The following is a 23344-nucleotide window of genomic DNA, read 5'->3' as shown; positions in this document are numbered from 1 at the left end:
CAATGTTACTTTATCTCTCCCACATGCTAATCAAATCAACGTCGTCGCCCGCGCGAGGAACGCGAGTGGCGGTGGGCGGTAGCGAATCTCGCCGTTAAGCAGGTAAACAAGTAAACACGTCGCATTGTGAACACCTTCTACGTCAGTATATGCGTCTGGTACTTTCATTGTCGTGTCCTACCTAGTCAGACTGACTACATTTGTTTATAGGATTGTTTTATGAGTTCGAGCACCTTATTCTTTGAGAAATAGAAAATTTCAGCTTAAAGACAAAATGCTTATTTACAAAAGGAAGCTACATTACAGATGAACCATATTTTTATACTTACATTGTTCACTAAATATCCATTAAACTAAACTTTTGCAACGAAAACGTTTCGAAACTTGGGCAAGAATGCTTAAGTTTCATTCTTACTTACGCATAATCCATCAATACCTTTGAAGTAACTTACACATCTATACACACTTGATACACCGATTCTACACATTGATACTTTACACAGACGAGTGTAATGGCCCGCACCTCTCCGCTAGGATCACGACAATCGGTTGGCGTACATAGTTGGACGTTCCAAGTTTGAAAATTTAAAATTCATCGAATGTTGTAGATGTAACTTCGCGATAGTCAAAGACAAAGTTAAAGGAGTTTGAATTTCAAAAGGAGAAGAGAAAGTTAGGTACTATTGAAGTTTAAAAATAATATCTAAACATAAACTAGTAAAAAGTAGAGACGGAACTGTCCAGCTGCGTTTAAGATATAAGTAAATTGCTTTGCCACCTCCTTGAACTGCACATTGCATAAAAACGTGATACAAAGCCATTAGAGAATAATAAGATACGGCGACGTAAAATGCCGACCGGCATTCGCAAATTGATGAGATCGTTGTGTGAACGCACACCGACAACGGGGCGGCCGGGCGCCGGCGGCCACAAATCTTCCGTTTCACTCGGGCCCAGCCTCCGCGCGGTGCGAAGAGGAAACAGCACGCTTCACAGCACGCGGCTGCGTGGTCCGGCTACTCCCGAAATAGGCTGCCCCCCGCGCCCGCCGGCCCAGGCCATCGACGTGCTTTTAGTATGCTGCGCGCGTGCGAACCGCCCGCACCCTTCTGCGCTCCTGGTGCTTTAAACCGTAAACACGCGAATTATAACACATCTCTACAAAAAAATATTTATCGTCGCCTCGATCTAGCATGCTGTAATTACAACCGACTACCATGGTGACCATACTTGCCAACCCAAAATGGAGTGAAGACCTCACTATACAGATGATAATTGAATATGAAAAACGCGAATATCTTTGGAATCCCGTATCCGAACATTACAAGAACAAGAAAATAAGAGAACAAGGATACGTGGAAATATTAAATGCACTGAATCTAGCCGACGTCACAGTAAAAGAATTGAAAAATAAAATAAAGAATATACGGTCGTCGTATAGCGTCGAGTTGAAGAAGATTCGCGCGGCTCGGAAGGCTGGTGCGCATGCGTACCGGCCGAGCGTCACGTGGTTCGAACACGCAGACAGGTTTCTGCGGGCGATCGTCACTCCGAGTTCCGTAAGTCTATTTGTTTACTATGCTTGTGTTTACACATGCGCTGTAATACCCTAACCTTGACAATGAACTTTTTCGTGTAGGTGGACAACAGCTTGCTCGATATGCCGCCGGCGAGTGACGACAGCGATGTTGTGCAGGATTTGAGTGAGCGGAAGTCTCCCGAGAAAAAAAGTCCTCGCAAGCGGCGCAGCTCGACGCGGTCGTCCACTCCGTACGTGTTAAACACGCCTTCCCCACGGCCAAGTACTCCGTTCGGGATGAGCCAAACGGGCGCGTCGCCATTTGGGATCCTCCCGCCGGTTACGTCCGCGCCATTTCTCAACCCCCCCGTGGGGATCGCGACGCCGCTCACGACCTCTCTAGCGACAATTTATCCAGTGCCAACGAAACAAAAGAAAGGCAACGTGGAGGATCGAAACGGGGAACATTCCGATGTGCCGCAGGACTTGAGTCAGCACTCCGAGAACGGTAATGAAAATGAGTTTGAAATGTTTGGGAAATTGATTGCTAGTCAACTACGGAAACTGCCGCTAAGCTTAGCTCTGGACACGCAATTAAAGATTCAGACTCTGGTAAACGCTGCAAGGATTCAGGCTGTATACCAGCAATACAGCTATGCAGGACCTTCTCAGGAAGCACTGTCGGTCCAGGCGTTATCTAACGGGATTTTGGCAAGCATGGCAACGCAGAGCTCTTTTGCTTCTCGTGGATTGATGAGAAACGACTCTCCGGAAGATATGAGTCGTGATCTGAAGACAGAGTATTCCATTGGATCTGAGGCAGAAGACTAAATAAATGCAGGGATTATTGATCAGATCAGTTTTTCGATGAGCTAGATGGTTTATATGGTACGTTCCTCGTCGGAATTGCAAAATACCTCATAATTTTTAACGTAGAGTTATATGTTTGCTCATTTCGTGTTTAATGTATATTAGATATAAAATTACTAAATGTGATAGATGTTTAGGTGTCAAATTTTAAAGTATCTTAAACAATGATGACGAATTATCAAAACGCCAATAATTATATAGTACAAACGATGTTAGAGAGAGGTAGATGATGAAGACACTAGTTAACGAAACAATTTTCAAAAAAAGTTTAAAGTTTGCTTTTTGGGCTCTAGTCATACTTTGGTGTTGTTATAAAGTAGTGGATCTCGATGTTTTTGGCTGTGTTAGTTATTTTATTAGAAATGTCCCTCATTGTAAAGGACGTTAGGTACCGTAAAAATTCTTCAAAATTTTCTTTTGACTGACTTAAAATTTGTAGACTCCCTTGTGTATTTTCTTGACGAATTTATTTTAAAAGTGTGATAGATAGTAGAGAAGTGTTATCAATGTGATTAATATAAAATTTATTAATATTAAGTGCATGCATGCATAATTTAAGGAAGAAAAACATACCTCAATAGAAATACCCCAGAATCTTGTCAGGAGTATATATTTTGTCTGTTATTCTATGTGCCACAATTAGATTTATAAAACAGAAAATGTGATTTATTGAAAATAAATATTTTATAAATGTCGTAATGTTTAGTTTTTATCTAGGTTCATTAGAACCTGAATCCTTGCTATTTTGAGGAATTGAAAAGAAATTGAAGTCTCACCATCATCATTATAGCCTATTGTAGTCTACGTTTCGTCGTATCTATTTTCTGGCAGCAGCTTTTCCGCCTGTCATTACTCCATCTGGCCGGGTGTCTGGTAATGACTAATCAACCATTGACTTTAAAACTTAGCAATAGTGAGTCCATTTTAAGATCCCAAAATAACTTTTCAGTCTATATTCATACTGGTGAATCTTGATTATAAACTTTTAAATTATTTAACTAACTTTTTACCTGATTAGGTTATAGCTCGAAAACACATAATATGCATTTAGTTATAATTAACTAACAACGAACCTCTCTTTGAAATTTCTTCTTCAGATAGTGAATCATCAGTTTTTTCTCTTATGTTTTTAATTTTACATTCAAAGTATTTTTCAATAACATCGGGATGTAGAGTACAACAGCATATTATATAAGTTCTAGAAGACCGCAGACCGACAATATTCCAAGATGTCGATGTCGAAGCAACTTCTCTCGCATCGCCGCGCGCCGACTTGTCATTAATTTTCTTCCCAGACGCGACGCGTCCGTAGCAGGCTTCCAATCTGGTTTCCGCTTCGATATCGTTCAGGCTTATGGTGTCCTGGTACTTGTTTGTCTTACGGTGCTTTATTTTACTTGTTTTTAAAGAGAAAAACCATTTAGTGTAAACCTGTATGGTATGTTCTTTAAAGTAAGTTTTAGACCAGAAAAAAAAAATAGTTTAAAGAACTACAGGCGAGAGGTTCGAGGCAAAACATATTATACATGTGTCAATTTTCGTGAAATGAGTTATCGAACTCAATATAGTGGTGAATTATCATGCACTTTTCAATGGTATTAATTATTACCGGGTTTGTAACTAAATTATTTATATGTTACTACACTCACAAATTTGCCAATTGGATTCCACCAGTGAAAAGAGCATGAAGAGTTAGATAACTCTCATTTTACGAAAATTGATACACATTGACTTTTGCCTCGGACCCCTTCATTTAAACAAGGCGTCTGGGTCCTTTTCACCCATTTTCAGGTAATTTTCAACTAATTTCGGTGGCAATTTTTATTTGCATATTCTAAAATATGATCATGAAGTATTGTTCAATGAATGCTACAATGTAGTATCCTGAATTATTATTTCACGATAATACACTTAAATAATAAAAATTGCCACCTACATTATGTAGAGAAAACACACCTAATATGACCCGACAAATTCATAAATTGTAACGTTTTCATACATTTGTTAATTACACAGTTTTGGTCAACCATCACATCAATCAATTAATACATATAATCATCATACAGTCCATCGTCCACATAGTTTAAAATACTCAATAATCTACCAAAGAATCTCGTAATAAGATTATCGCCGTTTTGTAGATCCTCAGCCTAATTTACAATTTATGTAGGTATGTCAGGCTACTGATTACAATTACAGTATTGATGTAGTAATCGATTCAGCTAAAAACAATTTTCGAACGATCGGTTACGAACGAAAAATTTAAAAAAAATCAGTGTTTGGTTGGCTTTTGGTCTTCCTCTTCTATCGGACGTTCGAAAACATCATGGCAATCCTGAATTTAGTGACAGCTGCTCTAATGAGCGAGGTGTTACTGCAGCCGATCAATTCCCTCAAATTTTTCAACCAGGAGTTCCGCCTTCCATCAACACTTCGTTTTCCTGCGAATTGCTCTTGATGATAAGTTGGAGTAATTTGCACAATTCTTCCTCATGACGTGGCCGAAGTTCGACATCTTCCTATGCTTAATGTTCATAGCCTCCACTTTATTTTCAGTTTATTGAGTACGTATATTTGTAAGCCAGTCACACCATGACATTCTCAAAGTTCGTCGGTAAAACAAAAATATCGATGATTGCTTCTCAAAATCGTATCTTATAAAGAGTGATTATTTAGGAGATGGCAAAACGTTCTATTTATTTGAAATTTCTTATCGAGGGTTAATTTGGATGCATTACTTTAAGATTAGGCAAAAGAAGGAAATGTAATGTGAAATCAGCGTGCAAAATTTGTATATACAATCCATTTTTTGCATTTCAGTATCTTTGTGCTTTAAAATACGAGTTTGAGAAGTAAAGCGACGGTATCTCAGAAACCTCCAGCTTCCTTGTGTTCTGTGTGAGAGTCCAAGTTTCTACGCCATCTTGTAGGATGGTTAGGATTGAAGGACGTAACAGCGTACAATGCGCAATTTTGAGACTCAGGTTCTTATCGCATAGCACTCTATTCATTTTAAAGAAATTTGAACGGATCATTTCAATGCCGACTTTGGTTTCTTGAGCGGGGTCTCCACCTTCATTCACCAAACTTCGTATTGAAAACTACACCATTGATTTTATCAAACAAACTGACAGTGCCGGCTTTACCTACGGAGTAGGGTGGGCGACACACACGGGCGCAGTGTCTAGAGGGCAGCGAGTGTCGCTTGCGACGTCTCCATAGAGCCCGCGTTGATCACGGCGCAGAGAGATTAGAGATTCGTTGCCGATAAAAAGAAAATTCTATAGAAACTAAAGAGAATAAACACAAGAGAAACAATCTTTTTGTTAAATTAGAGACTGTATTAAACTCTATTATACACTTTAAAACCCACTTACGTATTTGGGAAATTTTAATAATTTTTTTCTGTGCCAATTTCAGGATTTTTGGTATCATCATCCACCCCTTTACATAATATCCCTTTGTTGGCCACGGGTTTCCTCTCAGGCGAAGGTTTAGGCCATAGTCCGCCTCGCTGGCACGGATTGGGGACTTCACACGTTTTTCGAGGGTTGTGAACCTTCTTCGACGTGTAAGCTTCATCACGATGTAACTGAAAAGCTCATGGTAAATTTTAAATTAAATTTCCTATAAATATTCCGAAAAACTCAGAGGTGCGCGCTCGCTTTTGAACCCATCCACGGCCTCTGTTTGAAAGGCAGGCAGAAAGGTAGGTCAGTCAAACCATTACGCTACGACGACTATCTATGTTTGAATACAGGTTACATCCCACACCGCCCACCATTGAATGTGCTTTATAACAGTAACCGCTGGTCTTAGGCCTTTTTATAAAACAAAAATTTCCACAAAATGTACAGATCTATCATGGAATTCAATGCTTGCACTTTGTCTATATTCGCAATTCGAAGATAACCCCTCGAAATATTGCGGCGGCTATTTCTAAATGGCCATTTAAAGGGGCCCATTCGAAACCGCTGTGAGCAGATAGGGGCATCGTGTGCACGATCGTTAAAAGTATGAATCTATTACGTATAAATTCAAATAAAAAGCTATAAATATAAAGAAACTTGTCAGTAGTAATTAGCAATTTACATTCAAAACATTGTTTTACGATTGTAAAACAATAAAATATCAAAAATGTAAAAATATTTTGATCTCAATAAAATACGCTTAGAGCAAAATCATTTATGTATGAAAAATTTCAACTCGGAAATAGGTTATGTAATACATACTTTGAATGTACATAAATGTTACTCATTAATACTTAGACGACTGTGCAAAAAGTTAATATTGTACTTGATATAAAATTGTAACATTATTGTAGATTTTCGCGGGAGTCTATTGCCGAACACTATGCAGCCTTTGTACATATATATAATAAGCTCAGTTTCGATTAGATTAGTGCTCGGTGCAGTGCCAGACTGAGTAAGAACTGAGTACAACTCAGATTAATTGCTATAAAGCTATGGACGCCTGGTACTTCTGGAAGCAACAATATCGAACGTACTGGGGTAAATTGGGAACATACGAGTGCTGTCAGTTCATTGGTAGATAAGATAGGAATAGTGTAAATAAATCTAAACTACGTAGTTCGTAGGACATCTGGCGTTGCTCCCCAATTGGTGGATGTTAGATGTGAAAGGTGGTTAATGCGAGAGCTGTCCTTCATTTTGGTCTTTTGACAGTGCGGTGTGAAGATGAGTGATCTGCCCAGCGTTACTCCCTGATATTTAGGAAAACACTCGTGTTGGATTTTGACTCCTTGCCAGTATAGTGTGATGAGTGTGAATGTGTGCGTTATATACTCAGCGTTCGGTTGGCCTGATAGTTGCGCAGATGCAAAGCACATGTCTGGGTTTTCGAAGTGTTTTATAAATTGAGTTTTATATGGTTTTAATATTTATTTATTTAATAGTCCTCAAAGTTTGCCGTTTAATTTGCATTCTTCACGGCTTAGAAATGGAGTTAGTGAAAGTTGCGGAAAACGTAATTGCAATAGAAAAAAGTGTAAAGGCATTTCCTTGAAGTACCCCATAACCTTAGCAGTATTGAACAAGGGTCTCCTCTAAGAAGTGAATTTATTTATTATATAGTCCTATAGTCCACCAACCTGGTCCAAAGCGCATCGAGGATTATAGCTTTGACCTTGAAAGTTTTATCACAGAAAACTTTCCAACATTTTTTATTAAATTTTGTGCGATCCCAGAAACGCTCCATTTTATGTTAAAGCTGGTGTTAAAGTGCGAGGGAGATAGGAGTATAGAAATGCTAATAAATGTGAGAGAGAGGAGGGGTCGGCTACGGGACACTAGTGGGCCGATTGCGGTGGCCGGTAGCTCACCGCGGTTTGTACTGTAGGTAAAGGAGATTGATACTTGGTTATTAATTTATTTATTCATAAATACAATGTTTATAAAAATAAATATATATGTATATAATTTACAAAGGCGATTATCACACTGCATCGCGCCCCGCGACGGAGCGCGGAGCTGCGTTTTTTCACGTTGTACTGAAGTACCTCAGTTTGTATGGAAAACACGCGCCGTCGAACATACTGACACCGCTTCTCCGCGCGCTGTTTTACCGCGTCCCCGCGCGGAGAGCCGCAGCGAACGGCAGGGTATGGCACACAGCGCTCCGCACTACCGTGACGATTTTTAAGCTTAAGCACATGTTCAGTTTTTTACAATAGATCTCGACGTCGATAAATTTATATTTGCTATTGAAAATCGACCAAACTTATCTTAATATTTTCTTAAATCTTTGTAATGTAGTTGAAATTATCCATTTATCTATCTAGTTCGTAAAAAGGGATGTATCCAATATCTTCGGGTTCTTTTTATTTGAGTAAACAAAAACCAAATAGACAGTATAACTGCAGCGTCCTGAATGAATTCTATATTATTAACCATTCTTGTCAAAGAAGGATCTCATATACAATCACTACGGCTATCAACTGCGAAGCGAGTACTTTAAGTGATGCGGGGCCGCTAGACTGCTGCCCCCGCGTAGATTAAACCACGCGTTGACGCAGATCTGCGTCTCCGCCAACGCACGCGTGATTCCGCGGGGGGCGCGGTGCAGCGTGATAATAGCCCAAGTATGCATGATTAAAAATATTGTAATAAAAAAAAACAAAAATTTATGAAAGTAACAAAATAGCTATAACGAAACAAAGACTACTGTATCTAAAGTGTGTATTTAGTTATCGTTTTTGCTCTTTTTGAATCCGTAACCACATTGTGGCTTAAAAGACATTGTTTTAAAAGTACTTTATAAAATGTTATATAAAGAAATTGTGACAAGTCATACATCACTAGTTAGCTACTACTTAGTAGACAGACGATGTTTGCTTCGAAAATATTTAGAAACACCAAATAAACAATTGTGTATGTATGTGTATATGAAAAGTTAACTTCATATAGTATTTACTAATATATAAATTCTAAAACAAGAACTGTAAGTAAACGTGCATAAAAAAACTGAAATATGCTTGTTACGAGCTGACGAGTTTTTTAAGGTTGCTCATGTTATTTAAACTTGGTGTACTTGTAGTTATTTATTAAGGTTTTAACGAGGCTTTAATTAGTTAGCCATCGTAGTCTTTAAATTAATCAACTATTACTGGCAGCATTAAAGGAATATCTTTGTAATTGTGGTTTTTTAAGGTTCATCATCATCTAGTATTTTTAACCGACTTCAAAAAAAGGAGGAGGTTCTCAATTCGTGTGTATGTTTTTTTTGTATGTATGTTACGCGATAACTCCGCCATTTGTGAACCGATTTTGATGATTCTTTTTTTGTTGGGAAGAGGGTACCTCAAAAGTGGTTCCATTTTTTCCAGTGGTCCAATTTGAAGGAAATATTCCGCCTCTAAGGATGGTAAACTAGAGGATGAATGACTTTTGAGGTCGGTTTTTTTAACCGGAGGTTAGGTTATAATTACTTATTGAAGTGAAGTATAAATTACGTATATGTTTACTTTCGTTATTTTTCAAAAAAGTTACAGTATAATTAAAAATCAATAGTAACTATCAATAGTGGTATATACCATATTACGAACTTATAAGAGAGTCTCAAGTGAATTAAATGACTGTAAAATTTTATTGTTAGTACGATTAGGGCTTATTGCACCTAGAGGCCTATAATATTCTGTCAATATTCTTATTTGAAAAATATTCCTTACATAACTCACATTTAAAGAAAATTTAAAGCAAAAAAAAATCATTTTGACTCAACTAAATTACTCCACCAACGCTACGATTACATAACTAATAGCTGAACATAATCAGAGGTATGTATGTACTGTCATCGTGCCATCAAATTGTAATATTTGACTGTATACTTCGGGCGCTTTGTAACTAGCATTTTACAATGTATCAGTTGGGCGAGTGAGAGAGATAATTATAATGGTGCTACCACTTAGAGCGGTTTAGTACGTCACTCGACTGCTTATCTTTTACTCCTTCTTGTACGTCTATGCTTTGAACCAATACAGCAGTGTTATGATGTGATTACATTGCGTTATTGTTTATAATTATGTGTTTGTAATAATTATAATGAATAAATAAATAATTTGATGTTGTTAAATTTATTTATATTATCTTAATTCTACAAAATTATTATCACTATTTCTTTGAATACCGTTGTTTCGTTTTTAATTATGAACTATAATATAGAAGTTCAGTTACATTTGAGACTGTAAAGTCTCAAATATAATATGCTACACTATAAAGTGTAATACCCCACTTATACTAACTATTGCGTTTGGATATTTGTTTATAAGCAAAATGTAATGTAACGAATAAATCAATAAACAAACATTGGTTAAATAGGTTATTCGTATATTTCAATTTGATATAAAATACTACGCTCCTTATAAAACACGTCCTAACTCTAGTTTACATCAGGCTCTTTACAATAATTGCCGATGCGGTCGGCGGCGCGATAAGGGATTACGTTCCACCCCTCGGGGGTGAAGTGGTGAGTCTGAGCCTCCCCGGGTAGGGTTGACAGGTGGTTGTTCACCGGAACTCTGTTTTTATCGGCTCGTTTAAAGGTGGCTGATTGAGTGTCGGAAATGGTACTGTGTAAAGGTTGTTAAATTTTGTTTTGGAATATACTTTGGTTTAGTTTGGTATAAATATGGGACGTTTAAAGTCTTAAATGAATAAAATCTTTAATTTAGTAACATAAGTGAGTAAAAGTGTTAAACATTTCTATGTTAAGGAACGTATCTACTACGTTCACTAACAGTGCAATTTAATCATAATATCTTAGTTTCTCTGTGGTTTTACTTATTGAAATTAGGGTCTGAAATAATTAAATGTAGTATGTGTGATATCTTAATTCTTTGATGAATTATATTTTACTTGCGAAATTAAGTAAATAATTGCACGCTTTAACCAAAAGCAATAATATAATAAAGAAGAAAATAATATAATAAAAACAAACTATTTAGACGTCGGCAACCCTGTAAACCCCCCGTCGTCGCCTGCCCTGCTGGCTTTTTTCTCGCGCGCTTGCACTTTGCCACGGAAAGTGGGGCGGAGTGTATATTGAATTATGAATTAAGATATGAGCTAGCCCCGCAGCTCTAAGAGGCTTCTGTTAGACTCGCCAGTGAATTATGGTGATGCGAGTTGCCGACAGAATTTTAGATGGATGCCTTTATATTGTTCTCATAGCTTGACTTTTTGTATTTATTTCACGGTTTGCACAAAGTTAAATCGCGTCTGTATATTTTTTTAATACAAACTAACGTTTCGGGCTCTTCACTGGTCCCGTGGTCGCTTAAGTTTGTTAGTTTAATTTCGTACGTCTTCATAACTAATAATATTAAGTAATGTTAAAAGTTAAACTAGAAAGTTTGATAAGAGAAAGCGGATACCTAGTGTTTCAGTATTTGGATCACCCGCATTCGGGCTTGATCTATATATAGAACATATTGTACATATAACGAATTTATGTTTTTGAATTATCAGATACAATAAATAATGGTGTATCTTATGAGGTTAGATTATATTTTTGGTCCTAGTATCAGTATAATGTATTTTGTGAATTGGCAACTTGTGAAAATAATAAAAGCTTGGTGTTCATAAAGTCAGTGTTGAATTCCCATTCGTTAGAAATTGCGACGTCGAGTCACAGATTAGGTCTGTCACGGCACCGCAACGCTTTGTTCTTAATTTTGATTTTATCTCTGTCAAACCAACTGGTTCTAAACTGGAAGTCATTGTATAATAAATGGGATGTGTATGCCTAAGATAAGATGTCTAAATGGAAAATGGAAAAGTCAAAATGCTTAGAAATAAAATATGGTAATGACAAACAAAATAAATTACATTATTATTAAAAAACCTTAATATTATTATAATACTGTAAATGTGACAATTAAAAAAAGTCTCGTTGAAACTAAGCAAGTGGATATAGCGTAATCTATCTGTTTAAATTAACTGCATAAAATATACATTGACTGCTACAAACACTACATCAGAGTGACTATTGTAAGATCTACTAATAGTTTGACAAAAAACGCACAAATAATCCGCTTCCTCCAAGAAATTGAAGTATTTGGTTGGGGAGAAAAATACGGATGGATATATGCCAAAGCTCGAAAAGACTTGAAATATGAAGGGTGTCAAATACATAAGTCGAAAAATATAATCCCGAGCACGAACTTCGCGGGATCGCTTAAACAGACGGCGGAAACAAGGAAAGTTGAAGTCCTTGTAGTATATTGGAAACTATTACGGGTTAGACGGTGCAAAACAAATAATCAACAATTTCCTTTCAGCGAATGGAGTACTGGGGTTATTAATTACTACACTTAAAACGGATAGCCACTGAGATGAACGCACGATAAGCGATGTGATAACTATGTATTTATATTGTTTTGTGTATACAATTGGCGAGACTTGAGTAGTAATACTAATCAACCATCATAAAACCTTCTTCGGAAACAGCAATGTATGAAATAGTCCCAAGTATAATGACTGCCTATACGTACATAATGTACCAGTATACAGAAGCAGGCGGCAGGCGGCGGGACGATAGAGCCATAACGAAACACAAAGCGTGGCGCCCGGACAGAAACCAGTCCGGGCAAATTAAATATGTAGGAGGCAAGCGCTCGCACCCACGCACTTATGGTTGCCTATTGCGTGTTTGTGTGTAGTGTTTGAATTTTATAATTTGTAACCTGAATTTATAAGTTACTTTAAACTTCTTAGAATTTTATTGTAGTGTAGTAATTCATTATTATTTGAAATTGTCATTAACGTCAATAGTCGACATTAATTCCTTTATCGTAACAATAATGAAATATCTAGTTTTAATTTTTGTCATCAATATCGAATCATTCTAAATCTCTTTTTCCTACCTGAATATCTAAGATAAGTACCTAACGTTTATTAAAAACAACATCTCAAAAAAAAAAGATTTTTTTTCAAAATCTTAATCATTTGCAGCCCTAAGTTGAAGCGAGCTGCGTCATTAGAGCCGGCGTTAGCGACCCGCCGCCCGCCGCCAGACATTTTTTATGCAATCCGTGGGCCGGCCCGTTTTTCAACATGAACTGCCGCAACTCCGGCCTTACTAATAAATGAATGCTAGGTTTCTTTCATTATACCTACATCCTGGTACGTTAGCTTGATTACTGTGCGCTTCGCGGGCTCTTAATACAAAGCGTTTGTCTGGACTGGGTAATCTTGCGATTCTCTGTTTAGTTCTGTCAGAAAATTGAACGTTTAGTTGAGTTTATTTATTCGAATGAGGGGTGTTTCTTTGGGATGACTTTGCTTATAAAACCTTTAACTCCGTCAATATAATTGGTTATACAATACTTGCAATTCTTTCGTTTTTACAGTATTTTAAATTAATCAATTTCGTTTACTATAATTAATTAATTTCCTTTATGTAAGTTATTTACTTTGATGAGAGTCGTTTTACGTAATAGTTATATTATATTATTGTACTGCTAATGTTCATGATGTATGGTGTAATAACTGGCGTCCGCAAAATGTGCATTGATGATGATTAGTAATATTCATTTTATATGAAATTTCAGAGTAAGTGTAGAGGTAGAAAGCTACCTGTGTCGTTCTTAGTGATAAATCGTGTGTATACAATATACTAGCACAGTCAAAGTAATTCAATACGTAAACGTGTCTAGCACATTTAAACCATATATGTATCTATACATATATGTAGGCATAACCGTAAAAGCCTGCGGCCTGCTGCCGCAGCGGACCGCGCCCACCGACCCGCTCTTTGTTTTTTGAGACCGTACCAAAGGTAGCGCCGGTACAGGCACAGGCCTCGAACCTGCGGTTTTTAACTTGTTTATCTTGTCTTTCAATACGACAATTAATGTGAGTTCTAAATCATTAATTTTGGAGGTGGACTGAAGATAATAACGAATTCAAATGTTGAATCCATAAGTTAAGACGACAGTCACCGTGTTAAACAATTTTGCTTTAACATTTTTACAAGATCATGTAGTTGAACAGATACAAGTACAAACAATTAACATTGCGTTGGAAAATTTAAAAAAAATTGAAAAAATTAATCGACAATTATATATGTATATCTATTGCTTTCATGTGTATTGAAAAAGTATAGAATAACTACTCAATGACTCTCTTTAAATTTGCATACTACGTCAAATTGCCTGTAAGTTATAGTGTAGCTTTAAAGCTAGCGAATAAAATAATACCTATTTTTAGTTGAATCAAAATCGTTTTTTTTTCTACATTACTACTGTCTTTACAATAATTATTAGAAGTACTTAGAAATTATAACCTTCTCACTCTTACGCAACGCAACAACACCCCGCCATCGCCATCAAATAACTCGGAACTCATAAATCAAAGCATCAAGTCGTCTTAGACGGCACACGGCGGCGTGCCATTAAAGCGCGTCGGTGACAACCAGCTCATTTCCATGAGCGATCACAAGATGGCGTTACAAGTCGTTTTATATCCGCTGCTCGTTACCCAGCAAGTTTCGAAGTGGAATGTCGAAGGAAGTCAGCAGTGTAATGGGGAGCTATTGGATACTGCAACGTGCGAACCAGCAGCGGCGGGGTCGGTGACAAGGTGACGCGCTTGCCGCGGAGGCGCGATAACGCGGCCTGTATCCTGTGCCGTGATGCTCGCCCTCCTGCCTTGTTCAATATTTGAACATCTTTACGGGTAATATGGATGCCTGGTACTTTTGTGAATTACTGCATGGTTGGATACACGTTCATAAAGTATATATAGTTGTTATGTATATAAATTATATTTACAACATGGGCAATATTAGGTCGTAACTTTATCACGAATTGTACGGTACGGAGATTATGTCTGAGGGGCGTGTGGTTCAATAATCGGGCGATATAATATCTTATTGTTGGACAGGTCATTCCAAGAAGAACTGACATTTTATATATTTGAATGTTATATAATAATAACCTTAAAAAATATGCAGTATGTTTATCGTTTGTAATTGTGGTATAAACGTAAAATATTTATATTTACCCCTTGTGAACTCTCTTATAGAGCATGATTGTTGAGAGGAATTAATTTAGAATTAAACTTGCGTCGTATTTTTAATAAACACCTATTACTGCTACTCGCTGAAACAAAAGTATTTTCATAATTATTATCATATAAACGAACGTACCCCGAAGTATGAAGAATAGATCTGATTCCTCGTCACGCCTCTAGCCATTTTTATTGGAATCAAACGATTGCGAGTAATGCTTTCACTCGCAGAGACAATGCGGTGCGGTGTTGGCAATATGCCTGAATAAAAGTACGCCAGGATTAGTTCAGTAGCCTCGGTTAGACTGTTCTAACCGAGGCCATTGCCATGTTCATGTCTGTACATGAACATGGCAATGGAAGTCTTTGCATGATATTTTTGTCCTTGGAAATTGGTCAGTTAACTAACTGATTTTTAATATTACTAATTTTTGTTTACTCATTTTTATTTTTTATGTGATGTTATTTGAAATAAGTTAATCATTGTAACTTATTTGTTAATTTGACCATACCATAAAATATGACTTATTGCACTGGAAAAACTGCAATAAGTTTTGTAGTATTAAGATATGCATCACTATAAAATACTGTAAATCTTGTGCAACTAACTACAAAATGGCCTAGCAATAGCAAAGACAAGACTATTTGAAAGAAAAAGAGTTGAAGTAAAACAAAAGTCGTTCGTAATTCGTAAAGTATCAAGAGTCCCGAGGCGCAGTAGAACGCTCGCACGCGACGAAACGGGCCGAGCCGACAGATCCCATGTCACGCCCTCCCCGCGCGTCTCGCCTCGCCGCGTCCGCCTGCCGCCACCCGCGCGCTGTCGAGTGGCGGCTGGCGGCCTGACTTGCACTCGACGAGTTGTGGTACAATTCAAGAACGAATTTTTTTGAACGAAATTACATTGAAACCATGTGAAAAGTTTTTCTAAATCATTGGGCTACTCTTGCTATTGATTCGATATTATCACCGTAGTACAATAAGCAGGTATCATCAGCATATAATGTTAAATCACCCTCCAAACCAATTTCGTGTACTTACTTTATTAATGTATATAAGGAACAATAAAGGTCCCAAAATAGATCCTTGTGGAATCCCAAAAGTAATCGGTTCAGGTGTACTCTGTGTTTTGCCAATTTTGAGAACCTGTTGTCGACAAGTAAGGTAGGATTTAATTATATTCAATGCACTTGCTCTAATACCAAGGGCATGCAACTTATGCAAATGCAGTTAATGGCTAATTGTATCAAACGCTTTGTTTAGGTCTATAAAAATCCCTAGTCCTATTTGTTTGTGATCTATTTTAATCTTTATTTTTGTAACAAGGTCGATAGTGGCAGATAAAGTGTTTGGCTTGGAGCGGAAACCGTATTGCTTTTCGTATATATAGTTAATTGAATTTAGATAGTCAGTTAGACGAACGTGGATTGTTTTTTCTATAATTTTTTAGAGAACCGGGAGCACTGAGATGGGACGGTAATTACCTGGATCTGACTTGCTTCCTGATTTAAAAATACTGACTGAAGGCTGACCTTAGCTATTTTCAATGAATCAGGGGAAGAAGCAATTTTCTAAACAATGGTTACTGGTGGTAAGTTTACATACAATCAGATTTTTTACGCATTTTATTACTTTACAGCTGATACCATCTAATCCAGTGCTCATATTGAAGTTGAGATTGTTAATTATTTTACTGACCTCATCTATTGAGGTTGGAGACAATTTCCGAAATTGAGTGGAGTTTTCTAAGTTAGATTTATTGTGTACATAATCATATTTAGTACTAGTGTGATAGGTTGGGGGAATTTTGTCAGCTAAGATGGAGCCAATAATGCAAAGCAGTGATTAAAACAATTACATATATCTAAAATGTCCGTAACAGATCCTGTGGGGATATCAAGTTTTGTAGGAGCAAAGGTCGTTTTAACATTATTAGTTGCCAAGCTATTTATAAGTTTCCACATTTTGAGGGGTTTCTTCTCAGCCTTTAAACGTCTTATAATAATACTGACACTTAGTAGTTTGAATATTGTCGCGGACTTGATTCCTCATAGCAACAAATTCTTTCTTGATATTCTCCTGTGGCGATTTTATACGTATTTATACGTACACCATAGCTGATTTCTTTTATTTACAACTTCAATTATGTTTCTTTTTAGCCAATCAGTTCTTGGGGGGTTTTGTATTTTACTTTTTGCAATCTTCGCAGCATTCACTGCATCCATTAATATAATTTCCAATTCCTCGTATTCAGTTTCATGATTATGTTTTAGTTGGTACTGTTCCACTGTTTTATACAATTTGTTGTAGTCCATCACTTGATATCCAATTTTTTTGTATGTTTCAAGTTCATGTTTGTGTAATTCTATATAGATCTGTTTATGGTCCGACATTGATGATTCTACAATAGCAAGGTGAAATTTATTGTTTCTTAGGTTGGTGGAGACGTAATCCAGAACTGTTTTTGTGCTAACAGTTTCTCGTATACAGTAGTTGCGGTCAATGTTATTTAGTATTATAAGTCCATTTTCATGTAACATGGTTTTGTAATTAGTCATTGATAGATTATCCTGTAACAAATTATAGTTAAAATCGCCGAACACCATTACCCGTTGTCCTTTGAGTAACTGTTGTGAAAAGCTTTCGAGAAAGTGGACATTGTTTGTCCTTTCTGGTTTGTAAATAGCACCAATGCTTAAGTTGAACTTGTCGATATGGATCCATAGGTAATGATTAGCATTTTCTCACAATTTTTCAATAGGTTTGTGTTTTAGTTATGAATATATATGGAAACACCTTCGCCCCTTTTGTTGCTTCGGTAATTTTTTTAATAATAACGCTCACAATCAACATAGCCCCGCACTAGGGAAACCCTGTGTCGCGGGTGCCATGGACACACACATAGACAACCACAAATTACACCCAAACTCACGAGAGAAATAAATGTAGGCCATACAAATATTTCTCCCGGCCCGGGAATCGAACCTGGGACCTCTGCGTGGCAGTCCGGCATGGTAACCGTTCGGCCACGGAGGCAGTTATTATTATAATTAAAATAGTGCGTGTAGTTAGGTAACGTTGATTTGTGAGCCTCACTTTCAGATTTGATCCAGGCTTCCGTTAAAATTATGACATGTACTATGCTAGGGATTGATTGGATATTGAAGCTGAGGTAGTGGCTGCAGTGGCGTATCAACGTCAGCTGTCAGAGACTTAAGTTTTTGTTGTGTATCACTTTTGAAGGTTGATAAATTTTTCAGTTCTCGTTTTAGTTTCTTTTGTTTTGTACAAGTTGATCTGTTGTAGTTTTAATTTGAGTAATCTGATCCCTGATAAGTGATACATCCTCAGATATGTTCAGATTATTTGTTTGAGTCTGTGCCATAGTTGACAAAATTGACATAATTTCGGTTTGGAATTTGTCGAATTTTGAAGGAAAATCATCATCTAGTTGCTTTTTTTTTTGCTTCGAATAGTGGTTTGTTGTATTTCCAGCTCCCTTAGATCCTTTAAGGATCCTCCTCTAGTAGGAGTTCGAGTTGCTGTTGTTTTACTATGAGTCGCTATCGTCTCATCGCTATCGATACATGCGTTCGATCCATATGTTGGTGAATGTTGGACATTCATTGTTGTCTACTGTAGTCGACAGTGGTAAAATAAAATAGTAGAAATATGAATTATTAGAACATGTCTCTTTTACCCGAAGAGAGGCGAGGTAGTTTGTACCAGCACCATTTTGCACCATTGCACCGATCCGTGTTGCAACTTACAACTATAACAATTTAATGGCACTTAAAACTGATTCCAATGTAAAGGACTTTGAGTTTACATTGCTTCAAATACACAATTTAAAATTTCAATGAAAACGAGTCAACGCGTCCACTCTGAATAACCACTCGAGCGGATTTTAATTTACGTATAACCTTGTTATATATTTATGGGAATCTTGTGATATTATCTTAACACGTACAGGAGTATATCAGTAGGAGAAAGTTTTATACGAATACTCATTAGGTCTGAAAAGTCATCAAAATTTTGTGCATAACTTATGATAAAAATGTTTGTAATCCGCTGTAAAAGATCAAGAAAATCTGGATATTATTATCACTAAAATAAACGAGTTCAGCGGTATCACTATTTAGAAATCTACATAAAAACAATTGATGCAGCATCTGATCTTAAGACAAAAGCTGTTCTATGAAAGGTGGGTCGCGCCAATATTTTACGAGTTAAGAAAAAAGAGGCATGGAACGATTTAAAAAATTCAGTCGTACGTATTTATTTATCAAATCTTTTGTCTTGCTACATAATTTTGAAGAAAATTAGTTTGTTTTTAAAATGACCAGATCTTCTACAGACGACGTACAGGCATTTTTTTGTACAGGCTTTTCATCACGTGTCTTTTAACATTTATATTGGATCACAAAGCTTTTTGGGGTGTGAGTATTTCTTTTTAAGGTCATTTAACTTATAACGTATAATGATAATAATAACTTGCTTCATTATATTTATTTATTGTTCTTTGGTTAGCAGTTGCCTCTATATTTAAGAGAATGTTATAGTTACCTGTATGAAGCGTTCTCTTGTTCCATTAATAAGTGAAAATATACTTATAAACAATTTTGGGAACAGGTTCGTATAGGAAAAACTCCGAGAATTCGATGTACCGACAGAACATAATTATTATTATACTATATAGTATTGTTATGTGTCTGTGATAAATGAATCAGAGTCGTAGATGTAAACGAGAAAGCAGTTGTCTAGATTTATAACTATAAACGGACCATACTGTAGGTTAGTGGAGGATTTCCTATATTTTATTTAATGATTAATTTAATTATTTATAAACGCTAGTCGCTTTTAACTTTCGTCACAACATGACGAGGGGCGGGTCACGCACGCCGCGTTCGTCACTCGGGCACGTCGCCGCGCGGGACACTTTGTCACGCCGGCTGTCGCGGCGGGACCTTAGCGGGACGCTGCGCGCACTTATTTATCTTGTTTGCTTTGCGGGAAATCGGTCTTTACAATTTTAGAATGACAGCCAAGGTTCCTTCGTTAGGTACGGTATCATTTACGTAAGTGTAATTACATTTTGCAACATTATTCTTACTTTAAAGTTCTTTCTTCGACTCAGTCGGTGGCTTTGTTTTAACTTTTCCAACCTGTACTAAAATTATTGCATCTTAAAATCACGTAACAAAAGTGTCATTTTTATATGGCAAGTAAGTACACAGACCGATTAAACTGTGAACTGTGTCCTAACACTATCATCACTTCATACCACATCTTACGTAGGCCATTTAAGACCACAACGATTGATAAAGCAAAACTTAGATGCGAAACTTCATCTGTTGATCGGAACCAGTTCTATCCATCTTGCTACTGTATTTGATAAAATCTAAACATGAAATAGCTTTATTTTCTGTCGGTATTAACCATCAACCGTTCCGTCCCGCCCGCCCGCAGCGCTCCGAGCTCAATTCGCCTACAAAAGGATTTGATTTCGCTCCGAGTCAAGTCCCATCTCTATTTCTATACTTAGTTCAATAGATACGCTCGCTGAGTTATGCTCCCCTGGTACTTCGTGTGCCGTTGTGACGTAAGGTCGAGAGCTCAAAAGTCGGTCTTTGTGTGACTTTTTGTTTCAAAGAAATTTTAAGCAACAGCACAAGGCACAATTGATAATAAATATGATATAAAGATTGTTGTTTCTTTTATTTTTATATGTACAAGTGCACATGTGTAACTATAACTAGGCTACTGGTAGCAAGCTGTTTACATAGTTGCAAACTATAAATCCTCTTATCAAATCCTGTCTACACTCCTTCATGTCTGCCTACAACAATATATCCGTTCGTTTCCAACAAAGAATCGAACATGGCGGTAGTTAAAGCGACTTTATACTTCAATGTTTCCAAGTAGTCATCGGTTTTAGAAAGTCTTGTTTTACATTACAATGAAGTTTGACTTTTCATCTGGACTATCAATTATATTGTATGCGATTCCTCATTTACCAATAGCACCATTCATCCAGAAACAAAAAGGAATCTAGGGACAAAATTACCCCCCATTTGCAAAGTAACCTCCATTCCGCGCGCAGCTAAAGTACCAGGCACGCATGAACAAAGAGAACGTTGGCCGGACTGTCGCATTAGCGCGGTGGTGGCACCTACATAATTTAGTTATAATGACGGTACGCTCGTTACCTTCGCGCTCCGGCTTTCGCTAGTGTTGTGTGCGTAGGACATTGTGTATGTAATGATGACACATACGTGTAGATTGGTTGGGCTTAAGTTTTATAGTTGTGTGAGGATTCGCGTCAACATGACTCGTTGTGAGTCGCGAATTTGCTTTTGGTGTTGCCACCGCGTTGTCACTACCGTCATTAATTTAAGCTCTTCGCTGTACTAATGCTCTGGTAACATTGTCTCGAAAAGTGACACATTTCCGTCATGTCGTCCTAGTTTCTTTGCAGTGTGCGCATCACCTTCTACAGTTAGTTCCATTCATAGTGTATGTAGTGTTTCTGCTACGTCCTCATATTATACGTTTCATACATACATAAGTATCGAGTCCAGTATCATCGAGTATCTTATACGTGGTCATGTAATCCTAGTATATAAAAACGACGACGAAAAAAAAAGAAAGCATAAAAAAATACATCTCCGCAACGTGCTTAAGTAGGCATCTGTCAGATGATCACGAATCACGACGCCTACAGCGACAAAGTCACGGCTGCCGCAAAAATTCCCGGCCCGTAATATCCGGGAAAATTCCCGGGGAACCGGTAATCAGCCCTAGTTCCCGCGGAGAGATTTGCGCGGATTGACGCCGCTGCAAAAACTAACGACTGAGATTTGGAGAATGGAAAATGGAATGAAAAACTAAATCGAGGACGGATTTGAAAAGTATGGTTTTCGAGAACCGAAATTTTAGAAAGTATATTTAATCTCTTGCAGTTTTAAGAGATATTAAAAGAAACAAAATGACGAAGACGAGAGTGCATGTTATGCCACTCTGATTTTATTTATTATTAACGAGTGATGTATTTCATCAAAATTGTATCAAGTTTATTATCAGTTTCTTTAACGAACAAACTAAATAAACAGTTTCTCTGAGGTAATTTTTTTATTGTTTTAGATTTAGAATGCATGTATTATGTTACACACGCCAAGTAAATCTAACCACGAACAGTGAAAAGAAAAAGCGCCACAACATCGATCGAGTACATCGTTGACACCCTCGGCGACAAAGTGGCGGCAAAAATTAAGGGGCGGCCGATTAATGAGTTTAGCCTTATCCCGGGGCGGTTTCGCTGTTAACGTTAGATGGATTAGACGTGGCAAGAGGATAAGTCTCGTGGATATTCGTTTATGGGTTATGGTGACCCCGTACATTGGTGGTGATGTAGAGGCCGTTGCAGGCTTAGTAGGGGCGAACAGACAAAAAATAATTCTTATAAAAATGCGAGTTGTCTCTACAAAAATCCTATAGTGGATTAATAAGTGAAAAGTTATTAAAATTTCACGAATTGTGTCTGTTTGCACCAAAGCATTGATCTACTAAAGCTATAACCTTGCTGGTTGTTGGATGATTGTCTGAGATACTTACTTGCTTATTTTCATTTGATTTATTCCCAAAAGAACATTAGCAAAACAGAACTTACCATTTGCAAATTATTGAGATAATTGTAAACAATAAACAATTGGAGACCATTTATTTTAAATTATTGCCATTGGTCATTTTGCTGCTGCATTTTTAACTCCAATGTAATTTAGTAATGGCGTTTGTTGTCCACTTACGACAAGGATGAATATTCGATTCTACATTTTATTATTGTGTAAAATGCAACATACAGTCATCGCCAATGCGTTTGCTAGTAATGGCGATTATGACAACCTTATCTTTTGACAAATGGTCACACGTTCAACAGTGTACTTTCACGGACTCGATGCGGTGTAGCACCCTGGTGAGGAAGTGGCGGCAAACATTAAGGGGTCGATTAATAAGTTTAAGTCTTATCCCGGGGCGGATATACTGTTAACGCTCGAAGCGTCCGAGGGGATTTTTAATGGAGAAGGACAATAAGTTTCTCTGTTAGAAAAATAGAAGCTGTTCACAAACAGTGTTAGGCTGTTCTAGCACGTGAGGCTTGTAAGCGTAAAATGCGATTACCAGCACGGATATTGCACTTCTGTGTCTTCCGAAGTTTTGTACCTTGGACATTGATCCGCTCTTGTCGGAAGAGGCACAGAGTTCAATTTAAATCTTACGTGTCAGGTCTGGCGTGCTCTCTACCCTGTACATATTATATATCTTGATATAACGGCGGCAGTGAGAGAAAACTCCTGAAGATTGCAAAGGTCCCAAGTCGTACTTAACCTGGGATAAGGTCTACAACCACAGAGCATATTATATCTATCTC

The 23344-nt window shown here is 37.3% G+C and overlaps 2 protein-coding genes across 5 annotated transcripts in view; both read left to right on the top strand.

Annotated features, from left to right (window-relative positions):
• Window positions 1-23344, top strand: part of LOC113239761 (nucleolar protein 4) — a 221885-nt gene that overhangs the window by 29523 nt on the left and 169018 nt on the right. The window lies entirely within an intron of this gene.
• LOC113239763 lies at window positions 1101-3020 on the top strand. Its single transcript, XM_026476867.1, has 2 exons — window positions 1101-1559; window positions 1640-3020. Exons 1-2 carry the CDS (start codon window positions 1218-1220, stop codon window positions 2348-2350), a joined length of 1053 nt encoding a protein of 350 aa, XP_026332652.1. The 5' UTR covers window positions 1101-1217; the 3' UTR covers window positions 2351-3020.

Source organism: Hyposmocoma kahamanoa, unplaced genomic scaffold, assembly GCF_003589595.1.
Source record: "Hyposmocoma kahamanoa isolate Upper Pololo Valley unplaced genomic scaffold, ASM358959v1 116, whole genome shotgun sequence".
Lineage (NCBI taxonomy): Eukaryota > Metazoa > Arthropoda > Insecta > Lepidoptera > Cosmopterigidae > Hyposmocoma > Hyposmocoma kahamanoa.
Note: the sequence above shows the minus strand (reverse complement) of the source record. Positions and strands in the feature narration are given on the sequence as shown.